Genomic DNA, 24,050 nt, shown 5'->3' on the forward strand with positions numbered 1-24,050 from the left:
GGGAGTGGGAGAGGGAGAAGCAGGCTTCCCGCTGAGCAGGGAGGCTGATGCAGGGGCTTGATCCCAGGACTCTGGGATCATGACCTGAGTCGAAGGCAGATGCTTAGCTACTGAGCCACCCCAGGTGCCTCTACAGTGACCAATACAGACAACCTTTTTTTTCTTTGGAACTTATATTTCAGTGCTCAGGTATTTTCTCAATAGGGAGGATGAAATGAAATGATAAAGTAAATCTAAGCAGTGCGATCCCAGAATGCCATTAGTGCCATTTTTGTTGGTTAGGAACTGAAGTGAATTTGGGATTATCTGTGTCTTTCTTGGGGAATTTGAAAACAGAGATGCCTATGGGAAGTAGAGATGCATAAAACACTACATATCCAGTAGTAATTAGTATTTTCTGAATATCAGAAGACATCCTTGAAATTTCAAATAAAACGATTAGACTCTGTTGAGGGATTTCCCAGCATTGGGGGGGGGGTTGTTCACATATTATTCAGCTTATTATTATTATACATAATATTATTCTGTATCTCTTATTTCTTTTGCTGGGGTATCCCAACCTGTAGTTAAGTGGATGTCTTGGTTCTCATATCTATTAACTCTAAAAACTCCCAGTCTTCCCTGTTGAATGACTTCCCTGTTCAGTCAACACAGACTCAGTCATTCTCATTCTCTCACATCTGAGTCCCACCTTGCACATGTCTCTCCGTTCACATATTCACTTGCATACACTTTCACATCCCCTCTGTCCTGGCCCCCTTTCAGGCAAAGGTTCCTTAAATATAGATTTTTTTTTTTTTCCTCGAAGCTCAGCCGGTAGATGTCTCCATTACTCCCTCATAGCTAAGACCTTGCAAGTAGCTTTTAATCATTTCTTTAACCGACAATAAGGAGGAGGATTTGATAATTTGCCTAAAATGAGCAGATGCTCTGGAGGACACGTCTCCATCCTACGTCCCTCCCCTTCGATTTAAGTCAGGAATGAAAACTCCTTTCTCCCTCTTTTCCAGGCAAAAGAAAAGGCTGATTTAGCTAAGCATGCAAGACGCCAACACCCTCCTCCTCAGTACGTCCAAGTTTCCTTCGCTCTGAGCCACAAACGCTCTGCTTCTCCCTTCACTCCCGCCCACCCCACCCCCACCCCCTCAGGTTTCCGAGTCATCAGGGAACGCGAGTGGGTGAAAGGACTCCGTGCTGCTGCATCCCGAGCCACCGCCTCCTCCTGCGCCTCCTCCGTGCCGCCTCGGGTTCAGCACTGGACAGCTCCCGCCCCAGCCCAACAAATGGCAGTCGGCTGATTGACAGAGGAGCCGACCAAACAGGGAACAAGACGGCTTGAAGCCGCCCCTCAAGGGTTTGGTTGCGGCCAAGCTGCCTCTTTAAACAGGCTTTCCTCCAGAGCCGGGAGAGACAGGAGTGTGGTTCGCGGCCAAACCCGAGGGCTCCCATGAACCAGTTGCCTGGTCCTATAAACTCCAGAGAGACCACATCTTAAAAGGAATCTTCGCTCTTTGGGACTCAGTCCTGCGCTCGCGGTGCGGGTCTGTGTGCGCGCACTCCGCGCCTCCGGGCGAAGCGAACGAGGAGGAGCCAGAGCCGGGAGGCGGGAACGACCTGCCACGGGTGAGATGATGGAGCAGCGTCTTTGGCGGCCGCCGCGGCAGCAGCAGCAGCAGCAGCTCTCGAGCACACCTCAATGAGCGCGACGGTGGAAGGTGCTGAGCAGAAAGACGTAAGCAGGCTAACTATAGCCGCCGGGAGCGAGAGGGGATGTAACCTGTTCGGCTCAAGGCTGTGAGGTGCGTAATCCCGAGCCGACCCATTATGGAGCGGGTGCAGCCAGCGTTGCCACAGGTGATTTGATTTCCTGTGACGGTAGCTCAGCCAGCCGGGCCAATTCCGAAACATTCTTATTTTGAAGTCCCTTTCGACTGGGTGCCATTCGGAGAAGGCGGTCGACTCCTAGTAAAAGTCTTACTGTTGATAAATTGACGGCCAAATTTTCAAAAGTGTCTCCCGTTACCTCCTCTCGTCTCTGCGAAGCAGATGGGAGCCATGGCTTATCCCTTACTCTTCTGCCTCCTGCTTGCTCATCTGGAATTGGGAACTGTTAGCACCGGCCGCGACCCTCCGGGACGGCTGGATTCCCCTCGAGAGAGAACTCTGAGGCTGAAGCAGCACGCCCAGCAGCCGGCTCGAGCCTCTGCCTCGGACCCCTCGGCTCCCTGGAGCCGCTCCACCGACGGCACCATCTTGGCGCAGAAACTCGCCGAGGAGGTGCCCATGGACGTGGCCTCTTACCTCTACACCGGGGACTCCCACCAGCTGAAGCGAGCCAACTGCTCCGGCCGCTACGAGTTGGCGGGCCTGCCAGGGAAGTCGTCAGCCCTAGCCAGCTCCCATCCCTCCTTGCACGGGGCGCTGGACACGCTGACACACGCCACTAACTTCCTCAACATGATGCTGCAGAGCAATAAGTCGCGGGAGCAGAACTTGCAGGACGACCTGGAGTGGTACCAGGCACTGGTGCGGAGTCTCCTGGAGGGCGAACCCAGCATTTCCCGGGCAGCCATCACCTTCAGCACCGAGTCGCTGTCCGCGCCGGCCCCGCAGGTTTTCCTCCAGGCCACCCGCGAAGAGAGTCGCATCCTGCTCCAGGATCTGTCCTCCTCAGCACACCACTTGGCCAACGCCACGCTGGAGACGGAGTGGTTCCACGGCCTGCGGCGCAAGTGGAGGACCCACTTACACCGCCGAGGCTCTAATCAGGGCCCCCGGAGCCTGGGCCATAGCTGGCGGCGCAGGGACGGACTTGGCGGGGACAAGAGCCACGTCAAGTGGTCTCCGCCTTATCTGGAGTGCGAGAACGGGAGTTACAAGCCCGGGTGGCTGGTCACTCTCTCCGCTGCTTTCTACGGGTTGCAGCCTAACCTGGTCCCGGAATTCAGGTAGGGAGTGGCAAAAAGGCAAAAAAAAAAAAAAAAAAAAAAAAAAAAAAAAAACCAAAACAAAAAAAAAACCCAAAAAACCCTCCTTCCGGTTTCGCGTTGGGGAAGGAACACTTGGCTGTGACACTTAACACCTCCCACACTCACAGCAGAGACCCAGGCTGGGGGACACCTTTCGCCGGAGCCTGTGCTTAGGGACAAGAAGCGCCCTACCTCTGTCAGCTCAGTGAAAGCTTCTCTCAGATCAGTTTCCCTGCAAGGGACAGGGGATTGGGGAGGATTTGGCAGAGTGGAGAGAAGTCTCTGATGCCCTAGGCTTCTTTTCAACCCTCAGGAGATCAGGGAGGGGAGTTCCGCATCTGGGGGTGTTTGGAGGGAAGCCGGAGAGCCCCGGGTGTGCCGCCAGGCAGAGTGGCCAACATGGGATGAGAGAAAAGGGAGCAAGAAGACAGAGTTCCTCGCTTCTGCCACTTAGGGGTAGTCTCTTCCTGCTTCCTATGTGTGTAGCTCAACACACCAGTCAGCTGTTAGTCAGTTACCAGAGGGGGTGTGATTAAAACAGCGCGTCCCCTCTGTAGTTCTGTCCCCTCAGCAGTGAGTCAGTCTCCGCAGCATAGCTGTTTCCAGGATCCACACTTTACAGTGCGGTCCGTGTGCTCCTCCTACCATCTCCCTCCAGTCTCCTTTCCTTCCCCTCTTCCTCCTGTTCGGTTTGTCAGGCATACCTGAGGGCTCGCCAGTCCTTCACCTGGTCACACATTTTATCAATGAACCTGACTGAGTTATCTGAGGGAAGGGAGGATTAGTTCTGACTGAATTCGCTTGGGGAGCTTGTTCGAAATTTAATCACAGTTCTTCTGTGTTTCCTGTCTAAAGGTATAACATTTGTGGGGAGATGAAGAATTTGCAAGTTAGCGCGGGTCACTTCTGTCCTGGGAAATGCCTGATCTTTTTGGTGAGGAATGTCTAAGAAATAGCACTGAAGAATGGATGTGAGGAAGGAACAGAAAGGGAAGAGTAGAAACTCCAAGGACAGCCTGGGAGAGGGCCATAGATTGAGTGGGATCCTCCTCAGTTTCCCTGATGGGAGGCTCTGGTAAGAAGACCTTGGTGGTTGAGGTTGCTGCTGTACTTTCAGGGAACTTAAGCGAAAGTCAGAAATGTGTGTGTGTGTGTGTGTGCACGCGCACGCACGTGCCTTCATGCTCTATTTGGCACAACAAGGACAGGGTGCCAAGCTGGTGAAAGATACCAGGCTGAGTACTGGGTGGGCAAAAGGGGAGATCAGAAAGCTTGTCTTGGCACTGTCATTTACAGCTGGATGACCCGCAGTAAGTTGCTTAACTTCTCTGGGCCTCAGCTACTTATCTACCAAGTGAGGGAGTGAACTAGATGGTCTCCAGGGAGCCATCTAGCAATAAAATTCGGTAGCTTTTAATGCCAGCAACACTTGAAAAGGCAAGTACAGAAAACAACTCCTTTCTCTGATTTTGTATGACTATGTTAAGTGTGTGTGTGTGTGTGTGTGTGTGTGTGTGTGTGTGTGTGCGTGTGCATGTCTGCATATGTTTCTATCACTTTTAAAGACCTTGTCTTAAATGAGAGTAACTCTTTCCTACTTTCAGGATAATCTCATTTCCTCCTGTTTTCTGCAGGATCCTATTAGTAAGAGCTGAGCCGGGCTTTGAGTCTTTGCCATATTGTTCGCTCAGAAGAGGAAAGATCAGCAGATGCCATTTACTGCCAACAAATTGTTTGTGGCCTTTGGATAAGTCCTTTTAGGGAGACCCAGTTCCCAGGATTAATCTATCATCTGTTATCTGTCTGTGTATCTATCTATCTATCTATCATCTATCTATGTATCTATTACATTTACCTTGTCAGATTCTATGGTAACTGCTTTGTATGCATTATCTTGCTTAATTTTCACAACTCCATGAGTTAGGTTTTATTAGTTTCCCTATTTTACAGAAAAGGAACCTGAAGCAGGGAGAGGCTAAGCTTTTTTCCTGAGATTTCACAGCAGGTAAGTAGTAGAGACAGGATTTGGGCCCATTTCATACTTTTAACCACTCTGCTGAACTCCGTTTTATGAAGGTGTTCTAAGAATGCTGCATATTGTACAGCTGATGCATAAAAATATATGTATTTTTAAGGGTCAGATGTGGGACCAGGGAGGAGAACCACTCATTTTCAGAATAATTTCTCTTAAGGCTAAGAAAGCATGAGTCACCTAAGAAAACTCAGTGTCTTCTGCCAGCCAAGATGAAAGGCCAAGGACACAAAGGGTCTGAGGTTGTGAGGGCTTACATGCCCCCCACCTATTTTTTGGACTACATTCAGAAAGTAGTTTGTTTCCTCTGGCTGAATTTCTTTAAGTGCTTTCATAGTCATCAATGGTGTTCTTTAGCCAAGGCACGATGCCAGGCTATTTAGTATTTGGCTTTCTGCAAAGCTGGTTCGTCCTGGCAGTATGTATAGAGAGCAGAATAAGTGCACTCCTGTGAGTGCCTTTGCCCCATGTCTCATGCCCCTCAAATGCTGCACTGAGGATCTGCACAGATGTAAATTACAGGAACTAGAAGAAATCTTAAAGAGATCAGATGGTTCTCCTGTTGTTTCACAGGTAAACAGACAAAACCAAAAAAGTGACTTGTCCAAATCACAAATCAATTTTATAGTAATGACAAAAGCAGGATCCAGGCCTTCTATCTCTGGTTCACACTATGCTTGATACATAAAGACCTAAATCATATTTCTGTGGCTCTCAGAACCTTTGCATACAATGCAAAGAGTTTACTCTTCATCTCTATTCAGGACAAAAACATCAGCTCATAGAACACAGCTGTTGAATTAAAAAAAACTATATAGGGGCGCCTGGGTGGCTCAGTGGGTTAAAGCCTCTGCCTTCGGCTCAGGTCATGATCCCAGGGTCCTGGGATGGAGCCCCACATCGGGCTCTCTGCTCAGCAGGGAACCTGCTTCCTCCTCTCTCTCTGCCTACCTCTCTGCCTACTTGTGATCTCTCTCTCTCTGTCAAATAAATAAACAAAATCTTTATAAAAAACAAAACAAAAAAACTACATAGTTTATTTCATACACTGGAGATAATATTTAAATGAGTCTTTCCTGTCTCTTCATACTCCTATAAGGCAAAGGTTTTTTTTGCTGTTGTTGGTGGTGTTTTATGATCTAAGATGTACACTCTAAAATTCTATAATATAAGTCAATAATACTGTACAGGCACAGTACAGGGCAAACCTCAAATGAATTTTTGGAAAACCATGATTAAGAGCTCTACAAAGGTTTTTTTTGTTGTTTTTTTTTTTTTTTAAGATTTTATTTATTTATTTGACAGACAGAGATCACAAGTAGGCAGAGAGGCAGGTAGAGAGAGAGAGAGAGGAGGAAGCAGGCCCCTCACTGAGCAGAGAGCCCAACATTGGGGCTTGATCCCAGGACTCTGGGATCATGACCTGAGCCGAAGGCAGAGACTTTATTTTTTTTTTATTTTTTTTTAAAGATTTTATTTATTTATTTGACAGAGAGAGATCACAAGTAGTCAAAGAGAGAGAGAGAGAGGAGGAAGCAGGCTCCCCGCTGAGCAGAGAGCCCGATGCAGGACTCGATCCCAGGACCCTGAGATCATGACCTGAGCTGAAGGCAGAGACTTAACCCACTGAGCCACCCAGGTGCCCCCGAAGGCAGAGACTTTAACCCACTGAGCCACGCAGGTGCCCCTCTACATATGATTTTAAATGTATTTTGAACCTCCACAATGTTATTTGCAAAAAGCCTTATCTGTAATAAAAAATCCATTGATAATAATTTTCTTATGAAGGAGAAAAGGAAAAACTTCGTAGTTAAAATTTTCACTTAAGATCAGTTAGTTAGTATTTTCTCAGGTCTCACTTATAAGATTCAAGCATTTAAATTATATTTTATTTTACAGAACATAAATCCCAAGCATGAAATTCAGAAGTAATGTGAGAACATGGTTAACCATCTTCTTATATTAATGTTTATCACTGTAAAATACCTCTCAGGGTAAATTTTATTCCCCTTGGTTTCCAAATGATACAAGTATTTTAAATTCAAAGACTTGTTTAAGACTCAAATTGGGGGACGCCTGGGTGGCTCATTCCATTGCGCCTCCCCACTGTTGCTTTCACTCAGGTCATAATCTCAGGGTCCTGGGATTGAGCCTTGTGTTGGGCTCTGTGTTCAGCAGGGAGTCTGCCTGATTCTCCCACTGCTCCTCCCCCGCAAAATAATAAATAAATATTTTTTTAAAAGACTCACATAGGAAGAGAAATTTATTACTCATTTTTTTAATGGCATTACTTGCTCTAACCAAGTGTCTTTTAGATGTTTTGTTATATAGTATAAACATTTTAGTTCCTATGTTTCAACTCTGCAAAAGAGAGAGTAGTAATTTAATGTACACACTTAGTTGTTTATATTTTTTACATTAGGTTTGTGAAGTCCTTTGGTTTTGCATGGTTATTTTTCTTTGTGGAACTTAAAGTGATATGGAGTTGGATCCCATTTTGCTGAAATCATAGATATCTTCCTGTTGATAGTTGGTACTGTTCAGTGCTTAGGATGGATATAAGGTACTTAGCTGCTGAATTTAAATTAAGGTAAAGGAACCTTTGGGAACTAATTATTTTTTGAAGAGCTAAAAGGGACATAGGAGTTCATTTGGTTTCTTTCATCTTCTCAATTTGCAATGAAGGAAACGAGACCCAGAGGGCTAAAGGAACTTGCTAGAGTGGCACAGCTCTTTTGTGGTAGGTTAGAATTAATGGAAACCCATATAAACTTAGCACCTACTATATGTCACATGCTTTATATATACCACTGCATCTAATTCTTTGTACTCTCAGGTAGTGACAGCTTCAGAAAAGTTAGTCAACCTGTCCAACGTAACACAGCTAGTAAATGAGGGAGCCCAAATCAAATTTAGATGTATCCTGCTGTGAAGCTTATATTGTCTTTCTACTACCCTATGCAGCAATCTCTTGATTGCCATCTTTGTTTTCACCTTGTTATTAAAAAATATAACATGGTAATGACTTGAAATAATATATTTGGCCCAAATAAGTCATATATGTTTATTATTTTTAGACCAATCATACAACCAAGTATGTTGTATAGTAGGAAGAATATTAGACTTGACAGAACTTTGCCTCAAGTCTCAGTTTTGTCTCTGACTGGCTGTATTACCTGTCTGGAAATCAGCTTCTCCATAATTAATGGGAGTGCACCTGATGCTATCCAGATACCTTTATAATAACCCTTTGTTCTACATAGTCTTAATTGGTCTATCCAAATTGTCAACAAGTAAGGTTTAGAAACAGGGCGGATACATATAAGTGCAGTACATTGTGGAAATAAGACTGCTGGGGAAGTAACATGCACAGGAAGAGGAATCCATGTGAATGTCAGACTTGGTGTTGGTAAAAAAAAAAAAAGGCAACAGGGCAATGAAGGAAAGATCACAATAATGTGGAAATCACTTTTTAGAAACGAATGCAACAAACATGTCACTGATTTGCTGACTTCTGAGGGGTCATATTACTCCCTCTCCTTCACATACAACTCCCCAGTGATTCTGGAACAAATCTCTGCTTTCAACAGAAGAGGGCACTTCACAGTATAAGGGAAATAACTATCTTGCTCCAGGCTAAACATATCCTACGTCTCTCTTGCGAGTAAGATAGTGGTTCAGAGGTTACCCATAGAAACAGCACAGAGAGGCTTACCTGGGTTATAGATCAAAGAGTTTTTAGATGAACTTCTGCGGTTGAGGTTTTTGAGTCTCAATTACTTCATCGGTAAGCTGTGAATAGTAAAGTACATATCCTTTGGGATTCTGTAATGACCAAATGAAGAATTGTGATCACACAGAAAGTTCAGTAAGTATTTTGTATTGTAGCTTCTGGCTTCCCAAATACTTACCTCAAAAATAAACTTTCTCAGCTTAGCTGAATTAAAGTCATGTGACTAATAGTAATTTATAATTTATATGATGGTTTTGTTTCATCCCTAATTATTGTGAAGATTTATAATGACAGTGGATCAGGGTGGAAACATGGGTCTTGGAGAGGGATGTTGGCACCTGCTGGATTTTTTCTTTGACTCATGGGCAGTGGCTGCCTTTCTAATCCTCAGTTTCTTTATCTGTAAATTGAGGGAGTTGGTCTTAGGTGACCTGTAGGGCTCCTTATAACCCTAAAAGTCTATAATTATCTACCTAACTGAACATGTTACTTTAACTTTTGAACTTTTATTTGATAATACTGAAAAGTTAATATATTTTTATTTAAATGCAGATCATGTTCATATATGTTCAATGTATGTTTTTATAATAGTCATTTATTCATAGAATATTTAGAGAAGCCCTTCTGATGTATACTAAGTTAAGTATATATGCTAGTGGAAATGAGACATTTATTTATTTATTTACTTATTTATTTATATCTCTCTCTTTTTTTTTTTTGGAGGGCAGGGAATGCCATTTCAAAATAAGAATAAACATGATCTGATATTCCAGATCTTGAAGGATCCCGATTTTACTTAAAGGCAACATGAAGCTATTTTGCAGGTTTCTAATAGGGGGTGTCAGTATACCTGTGTAACTTCCCTCAAGATAACCAATGTTCAGGCATTTTGAAGCTCCTTACCTACTCTTAACAAAAACCCACTTTCAATTCACTTGTGTAGTTGGCTAATTTTAAAATTTCAAAAAGGGCTATTTATTGTGGTGCAGCAGTAGCACCGCATTACTTGCCATTTTGTAGAATGTGCATTTGGAAGCAGAACTGGGATTTCTGAGATTGCTAAATAAATAACGAGAGTATATGGCTGCCCTCTGGAGAGGGAACTGATGCCCTCATTAGACTGATTTCATAGCCTCAACTGCTGGATAAGTCAGATTTTACTTTCAATTTCAGAAAGGCAGCAGTTTGTTGTCCACTGTTCAGGGTTTTATGGCTTCCCTTTTCCAACAAACATTGTGCTTTATGACTATATTGTAACATATTGCAACGCCAAGGAGTAGGTTGTTGACCTTAGTTTGCGCTTGGTTGGTACTGAAGCATTAGGGCCCTGTTTGTTTTTTCTCTTCAGTTCTGGATTGGTATTTACAGCGTTATTTTAGCAGAATTACTGAGACAGCACCCTGGGATTTTGATACCTTTGGCAGCTTGATGGCCACTATGCACAAGCAGGCAGCACACTGGTACTGAGGCTATGCCTGGAGGATTTGCAGCCAACAGTGTTATTAAGCTCTTGTCCACAGCTTTGGCATATGCACTAGGGTGTGTGTGTGGGCGGGGGGAATTTGTTCTGCTCTTTTAGCCTTATTTGCTTTTCAGCTTTTAGTTAAAAAACCATCCCTATGTATAATTTTCTACTTTTTCTGGGCATTTACTCATCCAACAAGTCTTATTTCCTTCAGGGGGAAAAAATGTATAAAAATATTTAGGTGGATAGGTTGTTCTGTGAAATACTTCTTCTGTTAGAAGTCTTTCTCAGGTTCCTCCCCACCGTTTTCTACAATGCCAAGCTTAGTATAGGAGCCATGACGAACTTTCTTTTTTTGTATCAAAGGATATTATAGTGCCTCAAAGCAATTACAGGATATATCTAGTTTTATCACCTTCATTATAGGTAGAATTTATAGAAAACACAGAATTAGCTTAAATGGTCTGACCCCAAGATCATTTTCTGAGCAAAAATTACCCACCTTTCTGTCAAAGAAGGCAATCTCTCTCTCTCTTTTACATGGTTAATTATTACTTCTAATTAATTCAAATCCAGGTTATTTTTGTTCATTATAATACTTGTTATAACTTCCCCCAGTTAAAAACTGTAACTACAGTAAGACAACATAAAATTTTTAAAAACTCCTGTCTAATTAGCAAAGTACGCAGTGCACCTATAATTTAAAGGGAAACTTAGAATTACATAAGATTTTGGTTCATTTCTTTAACTTAGTTTTCTCACCATTTATGTGTTTTGTCCCATGGGTATGCCTCTTTACATTATTATGGAAGAACTTTCATAGAAAAAGGCAAGAGATTTATGTGATCTGAAGAGAAACCAGAGCATGGAAGAAACTTCATAGAATAATATGACACATGGCTTTTGTCTGAGAAAGAGTAAAAGGTAATATAGTATAGAATAATGTATTTTACCAATTCTAAGATGCACTTTTCCCCCATTTTGATGTATCTTAACTTGAGATCTGTCTTATGATTGAGAGCATGTCATTTTCAATTGGCATGCATTTCCTTTTAATAGTATACAATATAATATCATATCTTTTAATTAATGGGATCTTACATTTGATGACTTTTATGGTATTAGGAAATGAGATAATGAATTCCAAGATCTTGATCTCTCCAACTATAAAGTTTTACTGTTATCTGCAAGTTATCAAGATGCAGCAAAATATGCATATCTAGACAAAATCTAGACCATCACTACTGCATGTACATTAGATTGCTATTTGTCTTCATAATAATTTTGTTTAAAAAGACCAGCTATCCTGAAACATGGAACATTTCTTTTTTTTCCTTAAGATTTTATTTCTAAGTAATCTCTACACCTAATGTGGGGCTTGAACTCACAACCCTGAGATCAAGAGTCGCATGCTCCACCAGCTGAGCCAGCCAGGCCCCCCTCCCCCCATTTCTTTTCAATGTATGTGAAATATACAAAATACTAGGCCAGAAGTTGCAGAAACTTTTATTTTCAGATTAGGTGGGGTAAGGATGATCAAAATCTTTCCCCACCATCTGGTGAAGCATTTCACTCACTCTGCAGGAAAATGCCTAGGACAGTGAGAATAAAAGACCACTTATAGACCCAAAATAGGAAGACATAGCTCTTTCTTTTCTACAGGGCTTAGAAGTTTCAGGGTGGAAATAAAAACTTTATGGTGTAGTCATGTAACTAGTTTTGGTTAAAGAGACTTAAATGCAACTGTGGAGGCAAGTGTTTTTTCTTTTTTCTAGTTAGCTGCCCGAGTGAAGGGTTTGGCTTTCCCTTATTTGATGCGTCAGACCATTGCATACAACAGGATTTCTCAACCTGGACTTTATTGACATTTCAGCCAGATAATCCTTTGTTGTGGGGGCTGTTTTGTTTGTTTTAAGATGTTTAGCAGCACCTCTGGACTCATACTAGATACCTGTAGCAACCTCCTTGCCCACTGTAATCATCAAAAATGTCTACAAACATAGCCAAATATCACCTTGAGGGCAAAAATACCTTTGGTTGAAAGCTGCTGGTGTAGAGAGAGTCATATAAACATGTTATTCTGGGGCTATTTACTTCAAGGGTTCTGTGTGTCTATGTATATATATGTGTATGTGCGTATGAGTCTGTCAGATCACATTTCTGTTTATTCATTTGCTAGTTTGGAATGTCAGATCATTTCATATATAGAACCTGATACAAATGAGAACTGGAAAATTTTGATGGATCAATGTAATATGAATTTACACTTTTATGTCATCAGGGCTCAAAAAGAAAAACTTGGCAGACTATTTGCAGAATTTGTTATTAACATGGTTTTACTATTTCTATGGTTAAATGTCTTGTATTTGAAGTTTCTCAGTAAGAGATGCATTTTGAAAAGAAAATATGTGTGTGGGGGTGGTGGGGCATTCTTTAAAGAAAAAGGTTTTAGTCAATGTCCTGGGAAAGCTCCTTTTTGAAGAATTAGAATTTTAGAAGTCAACAGGATTTTAGAGATCATACAATCCAATTTATTGTAACTTTTACAGGTGAGGAAATTGAGACCCAGGGAAGTGACTGTCACTTGCACAAATCATAGGCACAAATAAAAACACCTCGAGTCATCAAGTAAAGGTTAATTTATATTCATTATTCACTGATCTCAAACCTGGCTGATTATCAGGATCACCTGGAAAGCCTAATAATATGTTCCTAGGCACCCCCCAGACCATGTGAATGAGATAATCTGAGGATAGGTTCAGAAGTCTATATTAAATACAAACTCTTTATAATTCAGAAGTAATTGGTCTTTAAGCACAAACTTGGGAAGAAGCAAGCAGTGTTTAATAAGGTTGTAACATATGTAATCCATTCCCAAGATTTTAAGAATAAAAATTAAAAATTGTAGATGTTTAACACCTTCAGCTTTCAAGACCCCCAGAATTTGGCAATCCAGTATTGTGATTGTTCCTATTGGTAGGGATAGAATGGATAGCAGGTTTTTTATGAAGGCTGAGAGATCGCGGGTACTGAGCCTTGGAATGGTGGGCCACTGACTATTATGCTGTATCTCCCTCTCTTTATTTCAGGTTCTTTGTTTTCACACCTTTAAGATAGGGGCTATCATGAAAGCAGCTGCTTCTTGTTATTATTATTTGTTTGTCCCTTTATGTAAAAGTCCTATTCCCCCAACTAGTTCTGCATGGTCTTCAAATGCAAGGATCACATTTTATGACTTCCCACATTCAGTGGCTCTTGAAACTTCCTTGCATATTTCAGGGAGGCAGTATGGCTAGGAGGAAGGATTTTGGGATTACAAACCTACGTCTGAATGCACAGACTTCCACTTTTGCTTACTGTGTGACACTGGGCAAGTCATTTAACTCTTTCCGCGCCTGCATCTTGAAAGGGTGCAGGGTATCTCTCATTGTTGTAAAGAGTAAACAATCACATATCTAAAGAGTTTAGGATAATGTATGGAATGCACTATTTTTTTAAGAAACACTACAGAGCATATAACATGTGCCCGGCTAGGACTATAGATGCTGGGGATATAATAGTGAAAATGACAGATAAAAATTCCTGTCCTCATGGATATTTCTTGTGGGGGTAGGGGGAGATAGACGATTAGCAAGCAAAACAAATATAATAAATAATTCTTGATAGAAACAAATGCTATAGGATATGAGTAGATCATGAGATAAATAGCTGAGAGGTAAGGTGAGTTTCATTAAGTAGGGTGGTCAGGAAAGACCTCTGAGTTAAGAAATGAAGGACAGGAAAGAACAGCTGTGGAATAAGCTGGGGTAATCATATTCCAAATATGAAATAGTAGTAACAAAGGCTTGAGGCAGGGATGACCTTCAAGAATAGAAATAGAATAGAATAGAAAAGCTTCAAGAATAGAAAGAGTCACTGGAAGGTACTAAGAGGTGGGTAATGAGATAGAAGATGAGTAAGATATGTAGATGTTCAATGAGTTGTTAAAATATTGTGGTAATATAGAAACATACTAAGTATTTTAAAAATTTCTACCCCACGGGCACCTGGGTGGCTCAGTCGGTTAAGCGTCTGCCTTTGGCTCAGGTCATGATCTCAGGATCCTGGGATCCAGCCCTACCTCGGGCTCCCTGCTCAGTGGGGAGTCTGCTTTTCCCTCACCCTCTGCCCCTCCCCCCTGCTCATACTCCCTGTCCCTCTCTCAAATAAATAAATAAAATTTTAAAAAAATTTCTACCCCATAGTGATCTGTAAATTGTGGATACATTTTCATTGTTTTCCCTTGGGTGGTTTTATCGTAGTATTCTTATTTTATTTTGGTGCCTTTTTCTGTTTCTTCCTTTCAGTCTTGGCCTTCTTGCCACAGTCTTCTTTAGCTCTAAAAGCTTGAGTTTTCCAGTCTCTCTGATGAGGTTTCAGTCAGAGAATAAGCTATTTCTAGTTGCTCCATTCTCAAATGTGAATGAATACATTGGAATATGAGAGGCAAGGGAGGTAGAAATCAAAAATCCAAAATTTCTTACAAAAATAAATTGGGTGCTTTTCTTACTCCCTGGCTCAAACCTGTAAGGGAAGCATTTTCTAGACCCAGACAGCAGGAGAATAAGGGCAGAGGCACAGCAGGTTAACTCACTGGCAAAGCATTTTTTTTTTTTCCTCACCAGCATGCCTGGAATGACATCCTGCAGGTCCCTGACTTCTCTCAAGCTGGTAGCTGGCAGGTCTTGTCATTTGCCATTTCCTGACACTCTTTGTTGTCCTTTATGCTGAGGTCTAAGATGTAGAGGTCAGGGACTGCCTGAAAAACTGCCAGTGAGAGGCATTAGGCATGGACTTGAGATTGGAAGAGCAAGGAGAGAGACCATAAACATTTATTTGGACTTGAATTTGGAGGTATACTTTGCATGACAGGAAGTATAGGTAGGAATGTATCTCTAATGAGGAACAGTAACACTGGAAAACAGGGATTATGGGTTTTAGGAAATAAAATAATCATTAGCTTCTAAAATGTGACAAATGTGGTATTTAGTTGCTTTATATTTCATTTTTTCCTTTCCCTATTCTCTTCCTTGTTTCGTTAATTATATTTTTAATTTTTCTACTGGTTACCTTGATTTTTACACCCATAAATTTTAAATAGTATCTTCTATTTTTTACTTTTCTTTCTTTATCCTCCTACTTCTCTTTCTATTCCTGTATTTTTAGATAATTGAAGATGATGGCATTCATAACCTGTCACTGCAGTAAAAAAAAAAAAAAAAAAAAAAGTCTGTGCTTTGTCTATTCGTTGATTCTAAGAAATGAATCTTGAATAACCAAATCTGTGCATATTCAGAATGTTCCAAATTTCAAGGACCAATGGATTATCTCTTTCTAGACTAACTGTTCAAAACCATGCGACCTTTAGTTTGCATGTCTGCATGGAGACTTCTCACATATTGCTCCCCTGCCATTGGAATTGCCACCTGCTTTCCCTTTTCATGTTAAAGAAATAAAAAAGGACCATATATTTTATTTATTTCTAAGACCACCTAACTTTTTAATCAATCATATTATTTGTTAAAGAAAATTTCATATTTTTGTTGAAGGCATTTGTGCTGGAGTCCCATAATTTGGATAAGTTGCTTTAGGTCTTCAGCAGAATAACCATCATGGAAATCTTACCAAATTATTGGAATTTTGAATCCAACTCCATGTTGAATACAGGTCCTCTTATTTCTACAATTCTTATTTTTTCATCCCGTGGAGTATAATTTCAAATACTTTCTAAGCATTTCAGGTACTTTCTAAGTAAAATTTCTAAGTCTTCCCATGTCTGAAAACATGTCTTTGTGCATGATTGATTGTTTGTCAGAATACAGAGTTATAGGTTCAAAGTCATTTTGCCCTCAGAATTTTAAAGACATTGTTTTCAGCATTCATTGATGCTGCTAAAAAATTTTGATATTAACCTGAATTATTACACTATTGTAGGTACTTGTTTCTTTTCTCTTCATAGGAACTTTTAAGATCTTTTCTTTTCCCTTGGGGTTCTGAATATTCATGATGATGTTCTTAGATGTGATTCTTTTTATTCACCAACCTTACCACTTAGTTGGCCCTTTTAGATTTTTCCACTCAGAAATTTCTTTTGTGATTGCTTAAAATGACTTTCTCCTATCCTTTTCTCTTTCTGGAACTTCTAAGAGTTAGATATTTGACTTTCTGGATTGATCTCCATATTTCTTAACTTTCCTCTCATTTTTTCATCTTTTGCTCTTTACTTTCCCTTGTAGGAAATTTTCTTATTTTTTTCCTTTTTAGTAAATTAGTTTTCATTTGGAAGTCTCTTTTAATTTCTATGAACTCTTTCTTGCTCTGGTTGTTTTTCATAATTGTATGTTTATTTTCTTAAATCCTCTCGAGAAAATTAAAATACTTATTAAATTTTCTTCTGTTGTCTGAATTATTGCTGTTTTTTCCTGGTTTGGTTGTTTTGCTTCTTCATACCAGTTCTTCTTCCTTATGCTACCTGTTCATCTCAAATATGATCCTTAGTCATTCTTTTTCTGACTGAAGGGCTAGATTAATTTACACAGCTAGAGGACATGAAATCTTGTGTCCAATGTGTAGGCCTAGTTCCTCAATAAACCTCTTCCTTGATTGTCAGGCTTCAATCGCTTTAGGATGTCTGAGAAGGAAGCTGGCAGTCTCTGGCCCACCCTAAACCTCTGGGAGAACTAACAGCCAATTTTAGAAGTTTTAGCTCTTCCCAGGTATTTCTTTTCCTCTATACAGAATCATTCTTGGTTTTCAGTTTGGGAAAAAATACCCTTACTGCACACAAGGAGAGGTGTGCCAACTTGCGTAACTGAAGGATGTCCTACAATTCATCACCTTGATGTCTGCCTCATTTTCTACTTCTGTTCTTGATACCAGTTGACTTTGAGCTTAAAATCTTTCTGAAAAGTCTGCTGGAAGAGCAGTTTTTACCTCCCTTCCAGGCTTTTCCTGCTCATGTTCTGGACTCAGCTGTCACCACTCTGGCTTATCATCAGTATGATCCCAGAGAATCATGTCAAATCTCTGGTCAGTTATTTTGCCTCATTCCCTTTTATATTTATTTACTGTCATCACAGTTGGATGTGGAGGGATGAGGTAGAGAAATATAGCTCAACTCACCAACTTGAACAAGAATTCACTCTGAGGTCTTCTGATAGTCTTGTTACCCTTACCAAGGATATGTGCATCATTTCAGCTCTTTTCCTTGTTAGGTGTGTGTCCTTAGGCAACCCATTTCATCTCTTTTTGGTCCCAAAGTTCCCATTATATAGGGGAAATGATATTGACAATAGTTATAAACTGGGGAAATAATATCAGCCACACTGTTTTAGTGAGGATGTTTTAAGGGTGTCTAGCATAATGTCTGACACATAATGAGCACCCAATAAATGATAACTTAAAACATAGGGTTCAAAGCATACAAGTAAAACCTATATTTAGTTCACATATTGGGTACCTAACCAAGGCTACTTATTTTAATTTCAATGGGAACATTTTTTTATTTACTTTATGGCCTTACTTACTGTTATTATTTCTGGACCAGTAGTGGCCATTGTCACAAGCTATACCTTTTTCTGTAAAAAATTACTATTAACAGCTGACTTTTTATTGTATAGAATATTAGAGTCTAGAAAAAGTCATTTAGAGTGAAAAAAAACTGGGTATATTATTCAGGTGGGTAATTTAACTTCAAAAATCTACATAAATAGGAGCCAACAGAAAAAAAAGATAAGTTTAGTAATTTAAGAAATGATTAATAAAAAAGGTATTTTCATTGAGCTACTATAGCCAAACACTAACATAAATGGCATTTTAATTAAATCAACAAGAAACTGAAGGTATGAGATCATTATTTTATGTTTTAAGACAGATTACAGCGTTCACATTAAACATTTATTTTCCTTGACATATATACTTTGTCATTTTTTTCTCCCTAGACATAAAAATATGAATTTGGACATATTATATAACTTTTCTGAACTTTTTCCCCTCATCTAAAGAATGAGAAAGTACTTCCTCTTTTATAGGATTCTTACTTGAAAGAAAAAATGAATCAATATAGGTGATCTCTTTGTACTGGGTTCCCTGACAAGGAATTATCCTACCCCATTCAGAAAGGATAGAGGTGATACAAGGAACACTGTGGATGTGTTTGATAAAATAAATTGTCCTCTTGTTATTCAAAATTGAAATAAAATGAAGCTCAAAACCATCCCAGTGAAGGAAAACCACAAAATGAGACATTAGTCAGCTACCTCTATAAAAGTAGCAGACTCAAAATATATTTTTCAGAGGGACAGTCATCTATTACCAAATTCTAAACCCTAGAAATTTTAAGAGACGTGCTGCACTTAATTTTGAAAGTAGTATCACCTTGAGGAGCCCCCAAAATACAAAGATTGTATATAGATGTTCCTCCTGATTGACCTTACTTCCCTGATGATTGACCTTGCTTCATTTTATATTTATAGGTTCTTTCTCTTCTTTAAAAATCAAACTTGAGTTATTTATTTTTTTTCCACACAAAATGTACAGATCTTCCCGAGGAAGGTGTGGCCTGATTGCCAGAAAACCTTCCAAGAACAAGAAGCCAGACAGATGGAAGACGTTTGTCACTATGTAAAGTTTGGCAAGCTTTCCCTGGGTATGTCTGCTGCAAAGCAGTGTAGGGGAGGAGAACATTTACTTGCTTTAAGACAGGCTGTTGTCAAATTCTAGATGTTCTAGAGGGCATCAGACTTGTTCGTTCTTTTGCATTTCTTGTAGTTATATGCTTGAGCTAAATGATACAGAGGCTGAGTGATTTTGCGATGATGTTTTCTGCGGATGAGATGCCCCAAGTGAGGAAATTATACAAAGATTACTTAAGTCACTGAAACATGAATCTAGACTCTTATAGTTAGATGGGAACAGAAAGGAAATAACACTTCTTCCCCTTAAAAAAGAAAGTCTTTTCACTTTTCCTTGATCCTATCCCATTTGCAACTAAACTGTGAAGCGTGTTCTTCTGTTCATATGCTATCTGTGTGCAAATAATTTTAATTAAATACTTGCTATAAAGCTGATCATTCTGCTTACTTTTAATTCACACACCTCTGTTTTAAAAATCTCTTCATGTTGTTACATACACAACCAGTCCATTTCCCTATTGCAATATAGTACTCTACCACTGCATAGTGTGTAGAAACTGTCCAGTCCCAGGGATGGACACCCAGAATGCTTTCAATTCTTTGCCATTACAACAACATTATGGTAACTTTAGATGCCCCTTTATAGACTTGAATGAGAATTTCTTTGAAAGGTAAACCCAAGAGCAGGATTTCTGGGTCATAGAGAGGGGTAAATATATTTTATAAATTATTACAGGGTTGCTTTCTCGATAGGCTGCACCAGTCTACATACTTACCAGCAGGGCATAAAGGATCCTAGAGCTTTACATTACTGCCAACACTTGGCATTCTATGGCTTTCTAATTTTTTGCCAGTTTAATGAATGCAAAGTGGTATCTCACTATTGTTTTAAATTGCTTAAGCATATCTTCATGTGCTTGTAAGCATGTTGGTTTACTTTTCTGTAAAATGCTTGTTTATATCCTTTGTCTTTTTCCTATTAGGGTTTCTGTATTTATTGAATTGCAAGAAATCCTGGTGTATTCTAGATACTATTTCCATGTCAATTTTAGACATTGTAATATCACCCAATCTGTGACCTTTCAGTTAACTTTGTTCATAATTTTTTCTCTTGAACAGAATTTTCAAAAATTTCTGTTATTAAAAATTTGCCTTACAAAAAAAATTTGCCTTCCAGTTTATGTTTTAGGGTTTAAGAAATCTTTCAATATTTTATCAAAAAATATTCTCTTATGTTATCAACTACTAACTTTAAAGTTTTACCTTTCACAGTCAGGTTTTTAACACCTAGAGGTACCCCTGTATGTGGTATTAGGTAGGGACTGAAGTATTATTTTTGTTCACTTAGTGAGCCAGATTCCCAACACTATCATCTTTATCATATGTGTATGGTACCTAATATGCTATATGCATATATGTTTCTGAATTCTTTATTTTGTTCCACTGCATCCTATATCTGTTTTTCTGTCAATATTGTTTCATTGCCATGGTTGGGCAGTATATCCTACTAATAGCCTGGGCAAGGCCTACCACTTTTCTTTTCACAGCTTATTTTTATTATTCTACTTACAGCAAGCTATCAAGTTTCTCAAAAATCCATATGGAATTTTAGTTGGTTCTGCATTAAATTTGTAGCTGCATTTAATGATAATTCACACTTTTAATTTAGTAAATTATTCCTTCTTAGAGCATGGGATATTTCCCCATATTATTCAGATCCTCTATTTTGTCCTTCATTACAGTTTCAAAATTTCTCCATAGCGGTTTTGCGTATTTGTGATTAACTTACTTACTACAGAATTTATGGATTCTGTTGGTATTTTAAATGGCATCTTTTTAGTTATAATTTTTTGTTGGAGATTGTTGATATAGATAAATGCTATTGATTTTTGTACATTGGTCTTCTGTCCATCAACCTTGCTGAACTTTCTTATTATTCTCATATTTGTCTGTTGATTTTATTGCCAGATAAATGATCATCTACAAATAATGATGGTTTAATCTCTTCTGAACTTTACATATAATTTTTTTCTTTATAGAATTAGTTGTGACTTTCAGTACTATATTAAACAGCATCAGAGATTGTAAGCACTCTTGACTTAAAGTAATATCTTAAAAAGTTTCTTCTTTAAATATATTGTTGATAGAAGCAATCTTTATCAAGTTAAGAAAGTGCTCTAGTTGTGACTTTCAGCACTATATTAAACAGCATCAGAGATTATAAGCACTCTTGACTTAAAGGTAACATCTTAAAAAGTTTCTCCTCTAAATATGTTATCGATAGAAGCAATCTTTATCAAGTTAAGAAAGTGTTCTTTATTTCTAGTTTATTGTTAATGGAAATTAGGTGGTAGAATTTTGTAATATGCTCTTTTATCTTGATTAAAACAATCAGATAATTTTTATCACTTCTTATATTAAAGTTGTGAATTTCACTGATACATTTTATCTTTTTTAGCTTTTTAAGTTTTTTTTTAAATTTTAAAAGATTTTATTTATTTATTTAAGAGAGAGAGAGAGAGAGCGCGTGCATCCGCACACCGAACGTGCACAAGAGTGGGGAAGGGCAGGCAGAAGGAGAAGCAAACTCCCTGCTGAGTAGGGAGCCCGATGTAGGACTTGATCCTGGGACTCCAGGATCATGACCTGAGATGAAGGTGGTTGCCCAACCAACTGAGCCACCCAGGCGTCCCAGCTTTTTAAGTTTTTAATTCCAGTTAACATACAGTGTTCTATTAATTTCAGGTATACAATATAGTGATTCAACAATTCCAAATGTCCCCATCGTTCATCACAATAAGCATATTACTTAATCTCCATCATCTATCTAACCCATTGCCCACACCTCCTCCCCTCTGCTAACCATCAGTTTGTTCTCTACAGTTAAGAGTCTATTTCTTGATTTGTCTCTTTTTCCCCCCTCTGCTCATTTACTTTGTTTCTTAATTTTCACATATATGTGAAATGATATGGTCTCTGTCTTTCTCTGACAGGCTTATTATACTATAACTCTTGTTTCATCCATGTTGTTGCAAATGACAAGATTTTATTCTTTTTTATGATTAATATTCCATTGTGTGATTATATATTTATATATAACACCTCTTTCTCTTTATCCATTTATCAATCAATGGGCACTTGAGCTTCTTCTGTAACTTGTCTATTGTAAATAATGCAGCTATAAACAGAGGGGTTCATGGATTCTTTGGATAAATACCCAGTACTGTGATTAACTTTTGGAGGAAGCGCTACACTGTTTTTGTACAGTGGCTGCACCAGTTTGCATTCCCACCAACAGTGAACCTTACAAACACCAGTTGTTTCTTTTGTTGTTGATTTTAGCCATTCTAACAGGTGGGAAGTGACATCTCATTGTAGATTTGATTTGCATTTCCCTGATACTAAGTGATGATGAACATCTTTTCATGTGTCTGTTGGTCATCTGTATGTGTTCTTTGGAGAAATGTATGTTCATGTCTTCTGCCAACTTTTAATTGGATTATTGAGGGGTTTTTTGGTGTTGAGGTATATAAGTTATTATGTATTTTGGATACTAACCCTCCATCAGGTATGTCATTTGCAAATAACTTCTTCTATTCAGTAGGTTGCCTTTTAGTTTTGTTGATTTTTTTTTCCCCTTCATTGTGCAAAAGCTTTTTTTTTTTTTTTTTTTTGATGTAGTCCCTGTACTTTATTTTTGCTTTTGTATCCCTTGCCTTAAGAGACACATCTAGAAAAAAGTTGCTATGGCTGATGTTAAAGAGGTTATTGCCTGGTTCCTCTTCTAGAATTTTTATGGTTTCAGGTCTCAAATTTAGGTCCTTATTTCATTTGGAATTTATTTTTGTGTGTGGTATAAAAAATGGCCCAGTTTCATTCTTATGTGTGTTGTTACCCGGTTTTCCCAACACTACTTGAAGTGACTTTCCCTGTTGGGCATTCTTTTCTGCTTTGTCAAAGGTTAATTGACCATATGATTGTTGGTTTATTTCTGCGTTTTCTATTCTGTTCTATTGATCTATGTGTCTATTTTTGTGCCAGTACCATACTACCACTACAGCTTTATAATATAACTTGAAAGTCTGGAATTGTGATGCCTCCAGCTTTGGTTTTCTTTTTCAAGATTGCTTTGGCTATTCAGGGTCTTTGTGGTTCCATATATATTTTAGAGTTGTTTGTTCTAGCTCATGAAAATGCTGTCATTATTTTGATAGGAATTGCATTAAATGTGTAGTTTGGTTTGGGTAGTATAGACATTTTAATGATATTCGTTCTTCTAATCCATAGGCATGGAATGTCTTTCCATTTCTTTGTGTTCTCTTCAATTTCTTTCACCAGCATTTTACAGTTTTTAGAGTTTGAGTTTTTAGAGTTTATAATTTTCCTTATCTCTTTGGCTAGGTTTATTCCTAGGTATCATTATTTTTGGTGCAATTATAAATGGGATTGTTTTCTTAATTTTGTCTTTCTGCTATATCATTATTGGTATAAAAAAGGGCAACAGGGCGCCTGGGTGGCTCAGTGAGTTAAGCCTCTGCCTTCGGCTCAGGTCATGATCTCAGGGTCCTGGGATCGAGTCCCGCATTGGGCTCTCTGCTCAGCAGGGAGCCCGCTTCTGCCCCTCCCCCCACCGCCTGCCTTTCTGCCTACTTGTGATCTCTCTCTGTCAAATAAATAAATAAAATCTTTTAAAAAAAAGGGTAACAGATTTCTGTACATTGATTTTGTATCCTAAGAGTTTATGGAATTATAAGTTCTAGCAAGTTTTTAGTAGAGTCTTTTAGGTTTTCTATATATAGTATCATGTCATCTACAAATACTGAAAGTTTTACTTCTTCTTTACCAATTTGGATGCCTTTTATTTTTGTTTTCTGATTGCTGAGGCTCGGACTTCCAGTACTATGGTGAATAAAGTGATGAGAGTGGACATCTTTGTCTTGTTCCTGACCTTAGGGGAAGAGCTCTGTTTTCTGCATTGAGAATAATAGCTGTGGGTTTTTCATATATGGCCTTCATTATATTGAGTTTTTAACCCTCTATCTCTATTTTGTTGAGTGTTTTTTTATCATGAATGGATATTGTACTTTTCCTGTGTCTATTAAAATAATCATATGGTTCTTTCCTTTCTCTTATTGATGTGATATTGATTTCTTTGTGAATATTGAACCACCTTTGCTAC

The 24,050-nt window shown here is 39.1% G+C and overlaps 1 protein-coding gene across 1 annotated transcript in view; it reads left to right on the top strand.

Moving 5' to 3' along the window:
* Window positions 1-2,046: 2,046 nt before the first annotated feature.
* The window catches only part of GPR158 (G protein-coupled receptor 158), a gene marked incomplete at both ends in the record, with an annotated part of 320,694 nt that continues 298,690 nt past the window's right edge, over window positions 2,047-24,050 (top strand). Inside the window, one exon of the mRNA XM_080810173.1 lies at window positions 2,047-2,948. Coding sequence (XP_080666299.1) covers window positions 2,047-2,948 — 902 coding nt within the window. The remainder of the gene's footprint in view (window positions 2,949-24,050) is intronic.

This window comes from Martes martes (assembly GCF_963455335.1).
Source record: "Martes martes genome assembly, chromosome: 8".
NCBI classification, from domain to species: Eukaryota; Metazoa; Chordata; class Mammalia; order Carnivora; family Mustelidae; genus Martes; species Martes martes.